The 17,353-nt window shown below is 39.0% G+C and overlaps 1 protein-coding gene across 3 annotated transcripts in view; it reads right to left on the bottom strand.

Annotated features, from left to right (window-relative positions):
- Positions 1-14,551, bottom strand: part of epha3 (eph receptor A3) — a 96,597-nt gene extending 82,046 nt beyond the window's left edge. For all 3 annotated transcript variants that reach the window (XM_085434329.1, XM_085434330.1, XM_085434331.1), the window contains exons 1-2: positions 14,376-14,551; positions 6,885-6,949 (exon numbers count right to left, since the gene is read on the bottom strand). In XM_085434329.1, coding sequence (XP_085290455.1) covers positions 6,885-6,949; positions 14,376-14,469 — 159 coding nt within the window. In that variant the 5' untranslated portion in view covers positions 14,470-14,551. The remainder of the gene's footprint in view (positions 1-6,884; positions 6,950-14,375) is intronic.
- Positions 14,552-17,353: the final 2,802 nt, after the last annotated feature.

Here is a 17,353-nt window from a genome sequence, read left to right as displayed (position 1 = left end):
TCTAAAAATACATGAAATTGGGTGACTTGTGCCAGTGAAGGTGCTAAGAACGGCAACAAAAAAGATTAAAGCTGAGGATAGAACCATACTGCATATGAGTAAATTGTAGCATATCAATCCCATAATACAGCATATATCATTCAATATTACAGTGGAAGAACAGTTATTTTACAAAAATTGGATGAAAAACTACAGTTTTGTCATGTAAAACATCAACATTTTTTCAGTTGCTGTTTATTCACTTTTTATACATTTTTTAGGATTAACAAAGGATGATACTGTGGACAAAGGCTGTATCAGGTGACCCTGAATGTTCTATGTTACGCTGCAATAGGCCTAGTGTTTGTTCTTTACTCACCTATTTTCACTCACAATGTCTTTATCACCACTTAATATACCAGATTGGTTACTATTAATCTCTGGATTTCTTTCTCAGTGGGTCTTTTGTCCTCCCTCCCATTGCCGCTAACAGGTCGCAGCAGATGGCAGTGCCTCCCTGAGTCTGGTTCTGCCAGAGGTTTCTGTTAAAAGGGAGTTTTGCCTTCCCATTGTCGTCAACTTCTTGCTCATAGGGGGTCGTCTAATTGTTGGGGTTTCCTTTCTATTAAAGGAGGGTCTTTACCCTACAATATAAAGTCCCTTGGGGTGACTGTTGTTGTGGTTTGGCATTATTATAAATTAAATTGAACTTAACAGGAATGAAATATAGCAGTTTATGAACTTCTACCATTCTGCAAACAGCCTTCTCCTCCATTTTCCTTTTTTTTTTTTAACAGGTGACAAGTCCAGTGAGACAGTGTACTTCTTCTTCAAGTTAGGCTCATAGAGTACCCCTTCAGGTAGGGGTACTACCTACTGTACTTTACAATGAGGTAACAGACTGCCCTGTTCAACCATCAGTTCTTTGTGTAATGAGTTTGGAGTGAGACAGCCTTTGTGTGAATCCTGTTTATTCTCAGTAGTGCAGATCTCAGTGTGAGCTACTAGCTTTGTGTCATTCCTTTTTATACTCGTCCAGTATGCTCCAAACTGGGCTTAATCTAAAGCAACTATGACTGATGGCAGTCTGTAAGCTGTCTTATGGAGAAGCTTGCCAAACACAAACACAGAAAGGTTTTCAAATCAAATCCAGTATATGTCTGTATGTGCCTGCGCATGTGTGCATTAAGTACGCTATATGAGAATATGACTCAGCTTCAGCAACTTTCTGCCAAAGTAAATGAGAGGGATATAAATGTCTCCCCATCACTGTCCCTAAATATTACATCATGGGAGTTAACTTGTCTAACCTTGAATCACTTCACTTTATTTCTAAGTTGCAACTCTCTGTCCTTTAGACCAGAAGTAAAAAAGAAATAAGAAGAAATAGAGAATATGTTAACATCATTATCCGTATTTAGTTGATTGTTACATTATGTGTGGGTCAGTGGAGGTGTACCACAGTACCCATGAGTTTCTAGACCCAACATTTCCACTAATATTGCTATTACTCACTCATTGCAATACATGAAAGCTCTTCCACCTACACAAGAAACGCTGAATGTCAGTCAGGATGAAAAAAAGATCTAGTCAGCAGCTATTCCCTTGTTTCTCTTCAAGGGGTTGAGGGTGTAACTCCCATCCCCCTGCCCTCTAATTGATATATAACAACACTAGGACCCTACAGCAGTCCACGTGACCTTTGACCCTGACCCCTGATGGTCACAGCTGGGACAAAGTTCAGTGTAATCTTGCCCCTGGTTTCTCTGATCTGTGCTGTAGGTAAAGTAGCTAAAGGGACAGTAAAATGAAGTGTGGTAACTTGATCTGCTCTGGACATACCTAGAGCAACAGGCACATCTCTGAGTCACAGAGTCAGCACACCACTTTATCCACTTCAAAGACACTCAGGTCAATGGTAGTTAATGGGCCAGTATATGGACTTGTAAAGGGCAGCAATACATTAAAAGCAAGTCTTGTTAAGTGTAAGAAAACAAGCTCAATCATGCTCTTATCACAAGTCTAACTTGCTCAACAAGAGCTTAACATAACAAATGTTTCATTATGTTATAGTTTAGATAATTTATAACATAGTGCATAATTCAGTTTAATCAAGTTATGTAAAATATATTTTTTTATTTAAAGATTTTGATAATTATTTCAACTTAATTTGCGGGAGAAAAACAATTACTTGCTGTTAAAATCAAAACCATAATGGTTCACATTTTGGTTTTTACTTTTAAAATAAGCTCTTTATTTACTCATTTGCCAAAATTGGCTATTTGTGATTTTGGGATATCAGATTACTGAACGGAAAAAGAAAACAATTATAATTAAAACGTTCTGTTAAATCTCTACAGCTGGAGATGGTGATCCTAAAAGCCGGAGTGTCTGCAACAAATGCTGGTCGAGAAGCTTAGAGCACAGAGGTCTTTGGGGTTACAGGCTCAACAACTGCAACATATCAAATAGAGGATATTTCATCCCTCTGTCCGGCCAAAGGAAAACCTGAATGTTTATGTGATCCCTCCTTGTATTCATCCCATCTCTTGTTTATGTGCGACCCTGAGCTTTGCCTGACGAATCATTGTTTGTGTTTTGTTCAAGGACAGACTAGCTGATGGCAATTGTTTGGGGATGCTGGAATCACAAATGCTGTTCATTTATATTTAAACAGTACTCAAGAAAGAAAAATGTGAGTACTGTAACTGTCAAAGTTCTTAATGTTCTTTTTCTTTACTTTTTTCATTTTTTAAGACACGCTTGCCTCAAAAATGCCATGATCTTCACTGCACTGGTAAAATATATGTTTACTCGTTACTAATGCTTCTTTGTAACACCGAGGTGTAAGATTTTCATAGTCTAGGGAGGTTTAGTACAAAATCTGACTGTGCTTATCAATACAGTTGTATAATGCATACAACTTTTAATAGGATGTAATAAAATAAACTCCTCAGGATTTGTGCCAACTTATCTCAGGAACACGAAAGTAACAATAAATCATTTTACCCTCCCCCTTCCTCCTTACCTCTGGTCTCTTGCATTACCAAACTAATCCTTGTTTAAGGATAGGTTTGCTCTCTTTCTCCCTTTAAAGCAGTTTATCTGCTCAGGCTGATTTTGCACATGAAGTAGACGCAGTTCGCGGGGGCTTTTAAGCACTTGGATGATTAAAGAAGCTGAAACAGCAGTTGTCAAAATGAAAGAAGACAGATAGAGAAAGAGAAAGAGTAGGCTGACTGGTGGGCCTGATCCCAAAGCATAATCAGCCCTGCTATTATTTGCCTGTCACCTCACCCTCTCATTCCAGACCTGAGAATTGGAATGTGAGGTGTGAATGTGTTTTGGTTCAATTTTTGTGCGAGTCCAGACACTATAAGCAAAGTTCACATACTGTGAGCACTGGCTTTTTATTCTACAGATGTCAAGCTTCTTTATCATCAACAATACAAATGTTACTGCGCTTTTACTAAAGTCTGACACAGTAATGTAGACTGTTGAACCCATGTAAAAACAATTACAAGGCAATGTTTTTACTGTATAAATAGTTTTAAACTTTTTTATTTTTGCTGATTAGCATGTAGCAAATAACTGACATAAACTTGGTATTTAATCAGAAAATCAAACTAGAGTTAAGCTATAACTTGTGGTAAACACTTTGGGTCTAAATGCTGCAGCGACTTTATTTATTTGAAAAACAATGAATCTAAGTTCCAAGTACAACCAGAAAGGACATTGTATTCTCCCTTCTTATGAAGAATGGACTTTAGTTTGTAATTATCCATTAATTCTATTTTGTATGCACAGCCAGTGTCTAGGGTGTTGGTTTGTTGCTGAAGAATGCTTTCAAAGCATGCAAGAATGTAATCTTTAACACTCTTTAGTGATGGGCTAAGCCCCCTGGACACTGCTAAGCAATCAGCCAGCTTCCAAGACAGATAACTGTATATCTGGATCACACGCACACAGACACACACGCACACACACTCATGCACTCATCAGTCCAGTCGGTGGCTCTGGAGTGAACATCCTGGGGAGGCTAAGCTCTTAATTTGTTCTGACCGGAGCACGTTGTGTCTCGGTAGGCCAATAGCCACGGCCTCTCCATCAATGTGAATGAGTGTTTGTCTGTGTATGTATGTGTGCGTGAGAAAGGGAGGGAGTGAGGGCTCAGTGCCACTGCCACATTATGAGAAATCATTTGTGAGCAGGAGTCTCTCAGGGCACTCTGCTTATCGGAGCGCAGTCAGTGGATGACGTGAGTAATTACAGATGATTCACCTTGAGGACTTGATCATCAGCAATATCTCTGTGTGTGTGACTCTCTCTCCCTCATTCCTTCCTGTCCTTTCCTCTCCCTGCTTCCGTCTCCCTCTCCCCACCCCTCTCTCTTCATCCCTCTATCAGTCTCCTTCTTTTTGATCCTCCCCCCATTCCCTTCTCTATCTCTCTGGAGTTATTCTCATTTAACAATGACATTGACTCACATTCCTGCAGCATTTTTATGAATTATATAACCACACGCTCTTCATCTGAACTTGGTCAAAGCAAAAAACTTGAAGTAAAACAGACATGGTTGCACAAATTGCCTAACCTCTGTCAAAAAAGTCTGGTGTCCAGCGCTGGATCAAATAGCCGTATCAATGAGTATTTCCCTAGCTGCTTACATGTGAATAATGTCTATCAACACAACATCAATCTGGCCTGTCAGCTGGTCATGCAGTTGTTGTGTAGGTTGCAATTGTCTTTTGACTAAATACATTTTAAGGACCTGAAGTTTTTCCTTTGGGTAATTTTTTCATTGTGGTTGAACCTCATGAAAAAACCGAGTGCTCTGTTGGTGCCAGCTCTGTATATGGCCGAGAGAAACAAGGTTTGGCAGCTCAATGGAACAAATGACTGGATTACCTTAAGCCACTGCCAAGGAGTAATTCTAACACTTAATAAAGGAGAAAGAAGGAAGTGTGTGTGTGCGTGTGTGAATGAGTGTGTGTGTTTGTGTGTGAGAGAGAGACAGTGGGCTTGCTCAGAGGCACAGAAGTCTAACTAGTTGGAGAAATAAACACTGAACGAGAGCCCATTGGAGGATTTTAGAAGCAGAGACTGATATATGACCTTTTTTTTTTACATCCAATGAAATAATGCTAATACTAAAAACAATATTAATGTGATTCCTCCTTGTGGTCCTGTTAATTTCAATTGCATTAATGGATAAAACAAACTTGGAAAAATGCTTGATAAAAGGTTACAGTAGTTTCTGTAATATAATGAAAGACAGACAAAATGAAGTGTTGCATATTATGGATTAGCAAATCAAAGGTTTACTTGATATTGCCATGTGGGTGGGTGTTGTTTATACTACTATAAATTAATGTTGGTCCATGGCGACTGATTGAACTGACCTATCAGATTGCTGTGATGTCCTAGCTGTGCTACTCTGAGAATAAGGCCATAAAACACTAGCACCATTAGCCCTGTGGGGCAGAAGTATTATCAATAGAAGAAAATACATAGAGTTGACATTGTGGTAAATGAATAGATTAAAACACATGTGTTTATGAAAGTCAAAGTTGAGTTAATATTTTTAGATGAAGTTAATGTTTTTGCTTGTTTTCAGTCACATTCTGTTAATTTTACACAATACTTGTGTAGGCTTCAGCAACACAGGCCTAGAGGTTGATACATGACCCCTTTGTCAACCTGCAGGTCACTAGGGATAAATATATATTCCCCAACCGGATGGCAAGCAGTTGCTGACTGATTGAAATCGGTCGCAAAAAGGGTGCTCTAAAAACTTCCTTGCGATTGATTTAGTGACTAGCAGTATGACACAACTGCCCATCGTTTGCAACGAAACTTGAAACTTGTCCACAAACACTCACTAAGTAACCACGGAGTGATAGTGAGACATAAAAAAGTGCAACACAAACTGGAAACAGAGAACACCATCTCCATTTCCGATTGCACTGTTCACAATTCCATAACCTCTCCGTAAGCAATTGGTGCATTTTTTGCAGACAACTCATCATCTTCCAAAGAAATTACTGGCATCCGCGCCAATGTGGTAGCGATCAAAGCAATCACAAGAACCTTTTCAGTGCATCACTGTTCATGACCAATTTCACAAAACAACACAAAGCTACATCTCACAACCATTCGCCAGTCAGTCAGGGAATGAACATTTTTTCCAAGTGACCGCTAGTTATCATGGGGTCATTGACCAGTGTTTAGGCCTGCATAACTGAGATGTAATTTGTTTGGTTTAATCACCAAAACTACTTGATGTTAAGAAAACAAAAATATGATTTGGGTTAATATAAACCCATTTGATGATGATTATATAAACCCATGATTTCTGGAACAAAGGTATTAAAAGTATGACATGAGAACAGTGTGTCTAGTCAGTGATGGCCATTTAACACCATTATTTAAGATACTGTAGGAACAATACTAACATGGCAATATCACATTGTGCAACAAGTCAGCTTTTGATGGAATTTCCTGTTAAACACTATCTGAGTTGTTAATGGGAGGCTGGAAGTAAATCTGGAATTCTTTTGCAGATGTTTTTGGACCAAAAGTCCAAAATGTATGCTTTTTCATGTTTAATCTTTATTTATACATACATGTATTCAAAAACACAAACACATATATAGGCAGTATGATTGTATGGTAAGCTCTGAATACTTTACCCTGCTAGATAAAAAAATGAACAAAATGCCTAAAAAAGTGGGTTAATCGTCATTGGATGATTGTTTCAACACGGCATAGTGAGAACGACAAAAATCTGAAAAAGCTTATTTCACGGTTGAAGCTGACATTCAATTCATGTTATTGGATCTGTCTCCTAAATGCAAACATATTCAGGCATGATGTGGGTAAATATAGAGATGGAAGATACTCACCCCATGTAATGGGTAGGAAATCCATCCTAACTCCCCTTGGCTTGCTTTTGAGTCTAACAGGTTGACTGTGGTGAGGAAGAGAGAGAGGAAAAACAAAGAAAACATATGAGTGTCTAGCCCTTGTTAGCCCCAATTAGCCTTTATCTAATCCCACAGGAGGATTCACCAACCTCAAGCACTGATCATGACTCTATTTACTCAGCTGCCCCCCACGCACACACAGACATATGCACATACACACAACCACAAGCACTTGTACTGATGTCTTTGTGAGGAGATTCATTGATATAACCCATTCCCTAGACCCTTAGCCTACCCGTCCCTAAACCGATTTAACTCTAAAACTAAGTGTTAACACTTAAGGGGCTCTTGGAAGAGAGAAGAAAGTTAAGACTGGTCAAATTGTCCTCACTTCTCCAACACATCCTTGTTCTGAAGGTAAGTGAACAAAGTAGGCTTTGTATCCTTGCTTTGTAAGGCATCAAATCAAAACTTCACTGGGCAAACAATGAAAATATCCTGAAAAGGTACTGAACTAAAGTACAGTCAGTTTTTCAAAAACCACCAGGTGTCTTTTTTCCTTTTTTTTCTTTCTTTTTTTAAAGACTTTTCTTTTGACCCATCTGACCCCCATTCTACCAACCCACACACATATCCATGGAAAATAGAGTGTAACCAGGTGAAGCAAAACTCTATTGGATCTAAATTCAAATGCAATCACCGGTTTCAGAGGTGGTCCGAAATTCAATTGGCCACACTGAAATCAAAATATAAATCCAATCCAGAATGAATGGAAAAAAACAGTTTTAAGTGTGTCTCCTGCCAGAAATTCGTTCTTTTCAAACACACATCAAGCAGCAGAAGGGGATCCATGTCTAATAGAGGAAATATGACTGAGGACAAATAAGACAAGGAGCTTCAGTGGTTAAATCATGCAAGTGCAGGCTCTGGCTTAGCAAAACAGGATTCAAATTATGGAATTTAAGGGACCGAACGAATAACTATGTCTGTTGTGCAGAAGTTTTGAAGTCACAAATTACTTGTGAAAGCGCTTTTATTGCCTACCTCCACAGAACATAATTAGAAGTACACTTGTGAATAGTAGATGTGATGGCCAAATTGACTCTGACACAGAGTATCTTAAAAGGAGCTGAAGCATTTTCTATTCTTAGTGTATACACTTGGCTGTGGAGTGAATAATTGTCATTGAATACAACTGTCAGCATGGGTCATGACACATGGAGTGAGGAATGTGAAGGCAGCTTTATGCTCAAAGGATGCCCCACTTCAGCAACCAAACTGTCACGAGCAATTTGGCAATAGATTCTGTCTAGCGACACAAAGCTCAGACTAATAAAGCTTAGTGCTCTCACCTCAAACAACAATTTATGTAGTTAGAATAAAATACACAAAAAGATTTTGGTGGTGTTCATGACGTAAATTATTTACAGTTAATCCCTTTTAGTCCTGTTTTTCAAACAGTACTGAGGAAAAATAGGATGCTTAAATATAATGTTTCTGACAAGCAATGGTATGGTGGAGAAAAAAAGCACATAAACCTACAGTGGGCTAAATTGGGACACATTATACTTTTAATATGTTACTGTGCAATAGAAAATGTAGCTTAGGATTATGTGAATTTGGTAAAAAAGTAAAGGACAGACAACCATTTATTATAAAGAAAAAAAGAGCAATACACTTCATCAGTTCCAGCAACACTGACTCAGCCTCTTTTTACTTATCCCGTTGAGAGCAAAGCAGTCGACAGCTCTGAACACTCAAACAAGTAGCAAACACTTAGCAACGCAAGTGGACACATACAGCAAAGTGAAGCAGCAGTGCAGTAGAGGCCCTGCAGCTGTAACTCTATTCACTGTGAGAATATGAAGAATGCATTCTTCCTTCATTCTCCTGTGCAAGGCTTCAGTAAGCAAGAATGTCCACATATCAAGTGTTTATCAAGTCATGATGGACCGCTGGCTCACAGGGAAGCCTTTTAAGTCAAACACAATCTACCCCTGTCAAGCACCGGGATCTAAATTTGCAAGAAGAAGCGATCTCACTTCTCTGTGAATGGGTTGTTGTTTTGTACTACAGAAAAAGTTGGAGAAGGAAGTGATTCTTTGTTTCAGACTTATCAGGTAAACATCAGCCAATGTGGCATAAAAGGACCTTAAAATGAAGCATAGAAAGGCAGACACAAACACCTAGATTTATTATTCTGGACTCAAAACACAATAGATGTTCACCTGAGCTGCAGTCATGCTAAACCGCTGAGCCAGTTGAGTGGCAGTGGACACATTCATATTAGAGTTTAATGAAGCTATCTGTTCATGTCAGATAATAGCAGCTCAGCATCCAGGGCCATTGCTTCCAATTTACATTTCTCAACGAGCCGAGCCCAACACTCAAATTGAGCCGAGTGAGGGAATTTGAGAGCAGAAAATTAGACAGCTCTCATATCGCAGGAGTAAAAAGCCCCCTCCAGCTGCACTTGGCTGAAGAAATCAGTACCCACACATGCGCACAAATGCATGTACGTTCACAAATACATGCAAAGCACAACAAACACAAAGGACGCATCCTCAACTAAGAAGCAAGAAGAACTGAGATACTCTGAAGCACAAAAAACGCTATATACTGAGAGGTAGTCAAATGATGCCAACACATGAAATCCTCCAAAGGAAAGCGTTTGCAAGCACATGATGTAGTTGGACATGGACACGCACATCTACTGTATGCATTCATTTTTTGTAGAACCTGACCAAAACGTGCAGTTTTTCTCACACATGCGCATTCAAGCAAACACAAGTGCACACATCAACATTTGCTGACAGTCTTTTTACTCTCTCGCTCAATCTCTCTCTCTCTCTCTCTCACACACACACACACACACACACAGTCAGTTAGCAAGCTAGCGTCAGCCAAGCATATAGCCCCTGCCCCAACAGGGAGTGCCTCTAAACGGGAACTACGAGTATTAATAGCAAACTCAGCCAGCCTGTCTGGGAGGGAGCAAAACATCACAGAGGTAGAAACAGGTGAATCAATATATAAAGCAAACTAAGGTCACCATCAAACGCCCACACTCATAACCCTAGCCCCGAGGAATGGAAGACATCCTTTTTTCACTTGCTGGTGACCTATATCGCTTGGCATATTATGTGTTGAACACTGTAGCAAACAAAGCAAGAAAGGGTACTTTTTCTGATGCCAGTGTTACCATGAGTAACGGCTCAGATGAAAATAATAACTGTACAATACAAAATCTCATGAAATAGTTCTCCACTGCAGCCACATATTTCACAGCTGATGTTAGAGGGGAGAAAGAAGAGTCAGTCAGTCAGAGACTAAGGAGAGGGGCATGACCAAAGAATCAGCTTCCTCCATAATAGAATAGCATAGAACACATGTCCTTATCTATCAATATCTGCTATTTGAAAGAGTGGATGATGCTTTGCAGCCTGGTTCCATGCATCTGAAGGTTGGCAGGCCGCAGTGCAGGCAAAGCAAGCGACTTGTGTCTGTGTTAAAGGGTGAAGTGTTCACCTCCCATTATGAATTATTCAAGAGCAGAGTCGCTCTGTCTGATGTTGCTGCTGCTTGCCCAGCCCCTCTGCTCCCATTTCTCTTTCTTTCTTTCTTTCTTTCTTTCTTTCTTTCTTTCTTTCTTTCTTTCTTTCTCATATAATTTACACAGACATAAAGGCATAGAGCACTCCTGCACACCATGACCACGTATATCTACACATGTAGTCTCCCTAAATACGGATTTTTTTTCGCCTAACTCTGAAGATGAAACGTTAAAATGAGGATGACACCCTTCGGTCAGCATACACATATAAATATAGGCATTTAGAATACATGGGGACGGGAGTGAGGGGTATTTTGCGTCTGCGCACATTTCCATCCCCTCTGAAAAGTACCATCGCTCTGAGACGCACATCAGCCCCAGCGGGACTGCTGAGCCGGGCTCTCCGGGCCAAGCCTCCCTAACGCCGACTAAAAATACCAGAGGCCTCCGGACATCCCGCAGCGAGCCAGCATTACACCACCTAGAAGGACATGCTGCACCACATCATAGAAACTAATGACTTTCGAAACTTTAGATATTTTTTTCTTCTAATTATGTGGAATTTAAACGATATCGGATAGCTAATGTCAGCACAAAGTCTCCTCAAAGGCTTCTCAAAGTGAAAATGAATCCTCTCCGCTGAAATCTATTACTGAGGCGTTTCTCTGTATTTCCTTAAACTTTTCCTAAAGTTTTACGGGATCATTAAGACCTAATGAAAACCACACAGTAAAATTAAATAAAAATGCTTGCTGAGGTGCGGTGCGGAGACGGAAAATTCAACGAAGTACAGACGCGAGGAAAACATCATAAGTTTGTCGTCATCCTTTTAAACTTGAGGTTTCTTTTCTATACTGATGCTTTTTTTTCCCTTTACTTGTTATAACGCACTTGATTCATTTCCTAATTTACTGATAGCTTATATAAACTACAGTAAGACGTCAGCGAAGTCACAGAAGATGTTTTTATGGCCATCGAGTTTTAAACGTACAAACAGCCCCCCATGGTCAAGTGGACTGTTTTATAATCTCTGCGCCAGGGTAGATTTTATCACCTTCAACTTATTGGCGTGAAATAAAAAATAAAGCCTGTAAAAGTGACGTTATGTTTCGGTCGTGTAAACAGTGACCTACAGTTCAACGTAAAAGATCATGAAAAAAGAGTGTCTTCGAATTCGTCACATTATGTTTATGAAAATCAGTATTTTCAAAATTGGTACAGCTTTCCAGCGTGTTTATTGTCTGCTTTATTTTTAAAGCAAAAGTTTATGATCTAAATAAAGATTAAGAAAGATCCAAGAAAGCCCTTTAAGTGCATATATACTCTGTGATTATACCTCTGATTTTCTTTTGTGTCACGGAAAAAAATGTGTGTGGAGCTCATTCTAAGGTTTGTAGTAAATTACTATGTTTTTCTACTTTGTTACTTGTAGAAATTAATGATCGATATGAGTTCTCTTTCATCGTGAGGACTGTCAAAGTTGACCAAAACAGACGTGTGTTTCCATCTGTTTAACTTTTAACCCGAACCGGAGAAACAGCGCTTAAGTGATTCAAAACGTCTTTGTCGTCTTCATATTTGTGGTGTACAAGTCTATATGAATTTCTATACAATGTGCTGTATAGACGAGGCAGCTCGATACTGACACTCTCTGGCTGATTTATGACTCTGGAGGGCGAACGTAATTGCCTGATTTCTTCATTGTATTGACACTTTCCCTGTTCCAGCTAACATGCAAACTGTTTAGTTAGTTTATCTGTTTGTGTGTGTGTGTGTGTGTGTGTGTCTTCTCATCGTTTCTTTTCTCTCTGATATTCACTCGTATAAATTACACGTTTATCCTAAACTCTTAAATTATCCCCCGCCCCACTCACTCCGCGTTCTGTATCGTCTCACTTTCTCCCTTTCCTCCAAACGCACAATAAAATACTAACACACTCCTACCAGTGGAATTGTGTGTATTTTTTTAGGGTCAATGTGTATTTGCTTATTTTTTTACCATCGTGAGCCAAACTAAAACTTCACCAGTCTTATTTTTCAATCAAATGCTTATATGTGGATTTGCATTAGGCCTGGGTGGCTTTGACTCTTTTCTATTTTTTATTTTTTTTTGCTTCACCACAGAACTGCACATTTTCCCGACCCATGCCTTCGTGTCAAACACCATAAATTAAATCGTATGCTCTCTTGCATTGCGTTAACAACTAAGGAGATATATTTCCCAGACACCAAATGCTGTGCATAAAAAAGGGGACAGTCTTTTTTTTTTTTTTTGCATCAAATGAATGGTTTACATTCCACAAACATTTTTCGTTAAGAAAACATTGATTTTAGGCTTGATGGCTTAAAAGAAATCACAAAACTTATAGGGTCAGAAGAAAATCCACTGAAATGTGACTGGCCTGATGAATTAATTCATTTATTAAGTGCGCGACAAGTGAAACTTTTAGTTTGATAATCGTTGGATTATAAAACAGATCCTTTGGCGTGACCTACAAACTAACGTCCAAAACTTTCCAAACTTCTCCAACAACATCAGCCTTGATCTGGAAGTTTACACGGGGTGGGTTTGTCTCTGAACATTCAATTACTGTGGTGTAAACTGAAACATCTACAGTATACGGACGGATTCCATTACTTTCTCGCCATTAAGGTTTAAACTGTTGGGTATCCTAAACTGAGACCTTTGTGCTGATAATTCACATAAAGCACCATTTAGATGGCTATCGTGTTAATAGGTTCTATTCACATTTACAGACTCATTTTTCATTTTTTCTTTCGGACTTTTACCCAGAATAACTTTAAACATTATCCCTTACTTGATGTGACATAAACCACAGAGAACTGGACATTAAAAATAAACTCAATTACATTTTTTTTCTGTCTCTTGTGGAGTGCTAAGGGTTGGAGCTCATCCTCAGAGTGCATTTGCATTTACTGCCCCTGCTTAACACACACACATACACACACTTTGACCCGAACATGTTAAAGTTTTAAAGATGTCAGGATGTAAACCAATAATTTACAAAGTTCAAACCAAATCTCCCTCTGTTGTGTAAAGGTTTTTTTTCCCCTTTCTTTATTGTTTGTAGTTTAGTTTCATATGTTTGAATAAATGACTGTGCTGCTAGTGGACGTGTCTACCGTAGCCTTTTTCTGCCCCGGCTTCAAAATACTGCCACAAGCTTATATTCGCCTAGAAAGCGACCAAGACCTAAAGAGAGATAAAGTGCAACGTCTTTGTCGCTCATTTATCATGAAATCGGCTTTAAATGCAACTTTTAAAAAAGTCGTGAAACTGCAGATTTACATGATCACAAAGATAGACTTAATCTTTATTCGAGTCGAACCCATTAAAAAAGCAGCCACGTTTTTACGCACTATGCGAATATTCTCATATTCTATTTATTGCCTTAAAACTGAGTTAAGCTCACAGTTACCCAGTAACTGGGGCGTCTACCCCAAATGGATTCTTGGGTAAAACAGACAGACACGCACATCTCATATAAACACAAATATCGGAGTTTCTTTACGTCCATTCGTCCCACAATCACGCGTCTTTGGGAGCTGTCTCGACATCACTTAGTTTATTCATCTCTATTTGAAAACTATTAAGTCATCTTAGCCAAATTATCGGAAATCGCGCTACCTTGTCTGGCTTGTTCGGATTTGGATTCAAGTTTACTCTCTGATTATTACTATCTGCTGGCGATCTGATCCAGTTTTATCGGTGATGTCCGGTGTCACCGTGATTCGCTCTGGATAGTCCTTTGATTTTTGAGACTATAATTTAGACAGTAAGCCCTCGACGAGCGCACAGCTCTGACCGCGATACGTGCCGTAGCGCACCATTCATACATAAACACAAGTGCGCACATACACACAAACACACATGTCCGCAGCCTGAGTTCCCTTACCTTCATTGGGGGGATAGAAGACGGGAAACGCGGGGATAACGCAGGACAACAAAAGAAGTAAAACGAAAAGGAGTGATCGCGGATTGCAATCCATGGCGGCGGATCAGAGACACATAACTCCATGAAGCCACTGACTAATCTGGGAACGTCTTCTCCCCACTCAGCTTTCTCACTCTCTCTTGCTCCGTCTCCCTCCGGTTGGAGGAGTTTTCCGCTGGGTCCTACAGAGTCTTACATACATCAAAACAGCGTTCAAGTTCATCACAGGTCATTTTAGAATTTCTACCACAGGCGTCTTTAAAAAAGAAAAAGAAAGAAAAAAAAAGAATGACGAATTCAGCAGTTCAGCGTATTTTATCGTCTATTTCACCGAAATCTGTAACATGAATCAATTCGAATGGAGAGCAGGGGCTGAGATAAACGTAATGGGTTTATCTAGAAACAACAGTCTGCACTATGTTTTCTTTTACCAAATCTTTCCTTACACTTAAAGAGTGTTTATTCTCTCCCAAAATATCTGATCATAATGGATTACATTTGGCTCAGTTACTATTATGAATGAAAATGCAGTGTGAGCCCGTGTTTAAACAAAGCCACATAAGCACCATGAGAAACTTTATTTATTTATTAAATATATAAATAACATAAAGTCTGTGGTTAAAGGCCATACTTTAATTTATTTGTTCGTTTTGGTTTAAGCTTTGACTTTTAGTGACCTCTTGTTTTTAAACTGGAAACTGGGGCAGACAACAGTATGATGTTATGGTGTCAATCCTGCTTTGGCAAAAACTGTAAAGCACTGCAAAAGTGCAAAAGAACAGTGAGTCACACAGGATTATTAAATAAGGGTACAAACACAATTGTTTTGTCATATTATGCGGCTGTTTTGTAATATAACATTGACAAATTTATATTATATTTAAGCTTCTAGCTATGTTTAACCTATAATTCATACTATATAAACATATAATTCTGAAGAACCAAAATACCTATTTGTTTATACTGTTTTCCATGTTGTAATACTCACCCACAGTAGGATGAAATTTTATTTATCTTTGTGCTGAAGGACATATGTCGTATGTGTATTTCGTTCTACTGTCTGCATTTTACTTTGAAGGCCATTAGGGGCCCCTGACACCACAATACTTGACGTATACTGAAAGGCTGGGGTGGCAGTGTAACGTCATGGCACTTGCTGAGACGCCAGCTGTTGTGGTGGGGGGTTGAAGGCTTGTGATGTATGGGAAAAGTTAAAGGACATAGCACACACAGAGAAACAATGCCGCTTCACTTGGATTTGAAATATCTGCTTGTGAATATAAATCATTTTATCAGTTTACTGATGAAATATCTTTTATCCTGTCATACATTCATCTTAAATCAAATAAAAATAAATATTGTTTTAGCCTCTATTGAAGGTTTAATTTACAAATAAGGCTGCTAAGGAATATAGTACCCAGTTGAAGTAATGATAATAATATGGAGTCACTGAATTAAACTAAACTTTAAAACAAACCACTGAACACACAGCTAAATGTGATGTCAACAAACCTACAGATTTCACAGCTTTAGAATAACATTTGTGCCATTAAATTATTGCATATATAACACAATCCTGCAAATCAAGGACAGCAGTTTTAATTTCGCCATCTGTCGAGCTCAGTGAGTTATGTAGCTTGTAGGATGTTAAACCATCCTTCGGTAAATCAGTTGTTAGTTTGCAGTATATTTAACCTAAATATTAGAAACAATAATAACTTAGCAGTCCGCTTAAAAAACCACCAGAGAAATTTATGAGCTTCAGGTTGTCAATGGATACAGTGAAGAATGATGCCAGGAGGTCTCTGACTGCATTATTAAGTGACTGTGGCATGTGGATTTACAGCAGGTTTTAGACATGCCAGCCTTTGTCATACATCATCTTCTACATCCCACTAATTCACTTATTACACACTGAACGAGATTAATACAAGAGGCCCCACAGCTAGCAATCAATTCAAAGGATGGTCATTCTGGGCTCACAGTTTACAGGCTTTAGCTTCACAGCAGAATCTCCTTTTATTTTTTTCATTCTGCATGTTTGTAGAATATTAGATGAATTATACTCAAATCTGGAAAGGATTTTATTTCTTTTAGACACCAAAGTCACTGCTGCCACAAAAGAGCACAATTAAAAATGGCAAACTCCCATTAGAATGAAAAGAATGTGAACAAATTCAAGTTCTAAGTGACTAAGATTATAACTTGGCATTTAAAGGATCTTCATTCTGACAGTCAAACACAATTAGTAGTTATCGTTTTCATTTGGTCGTCTGAGAGGCACTGTCACAATTTTTTTTTTGTCAATAAACCTGCAAGTTAGTTCAGACTAATTGCTGGAAATCTGTTTCTGATTGTGGTGAATTGAAAGAATGCAATGGGTGCCTCCCATCTATCCACTCCAGCATTCCCCCCCCCCCCCCCCCCTTCTCAATGAGCGCTTGTCCATCTTGAACTCTTGCCAGTGGAACAATCCAGTATGAGATGGAGGAAAATATTGATTTAAAGCCGCAATTGTAAGTCATCATGTGCTCTGACAAGGCTGTTTTAGCGTTCCAAACTCATAGAACAGATGTTTTTTAGAAGCAGCTTTGAAGCCTCCAAGACTTGGCCTTCTTATGCAGTAACATACATGCAAACAAACAAACAAACAGAAAAGCTGACTGTGATTATTGCTTGCTGTCAGTACTCTCTTCCTCCCTGTGGTTCTCAGACGGCACATTCCTCCATACGCACAGCGTACAGCAGGAGGAGAAGCCAGCAGGCTGCTGGCATGTAACACTATCCTCCCCACACCAAACATCATACCACGGAGGCTTTCTTACCATTGCCAGCACCACAACTTTTCACCCTTTCCCCCCCATCCTTTTATTTTCTTAGAAGGATTATTTACAATATTATACTCATGTGGACTAGAAGAACACAACTAAAAAATTTTA

Source organism: Copadichromis virginalis, linkage group LG16 (assembly GCF_057382275.1).
Source record: "Copadichromis virginalis isolate Kocher_CV1m ecotype Utaka linkage group LG16, C_Virginalis_male_GT1.1, whole genome shotgun sequence".
In the NCBI taxonomy this organism is placed as follows: Eukaryota; Metazoa; Chordata; class Actinopteri; order Cichliformes; family Cichlidae; genus Copadichromis; species Copadichromis virginalis.
Note: the sequence above shows the minus strand (reverse complement) of the source record. Positions and strands in the feature narration are given on the sequence as shown.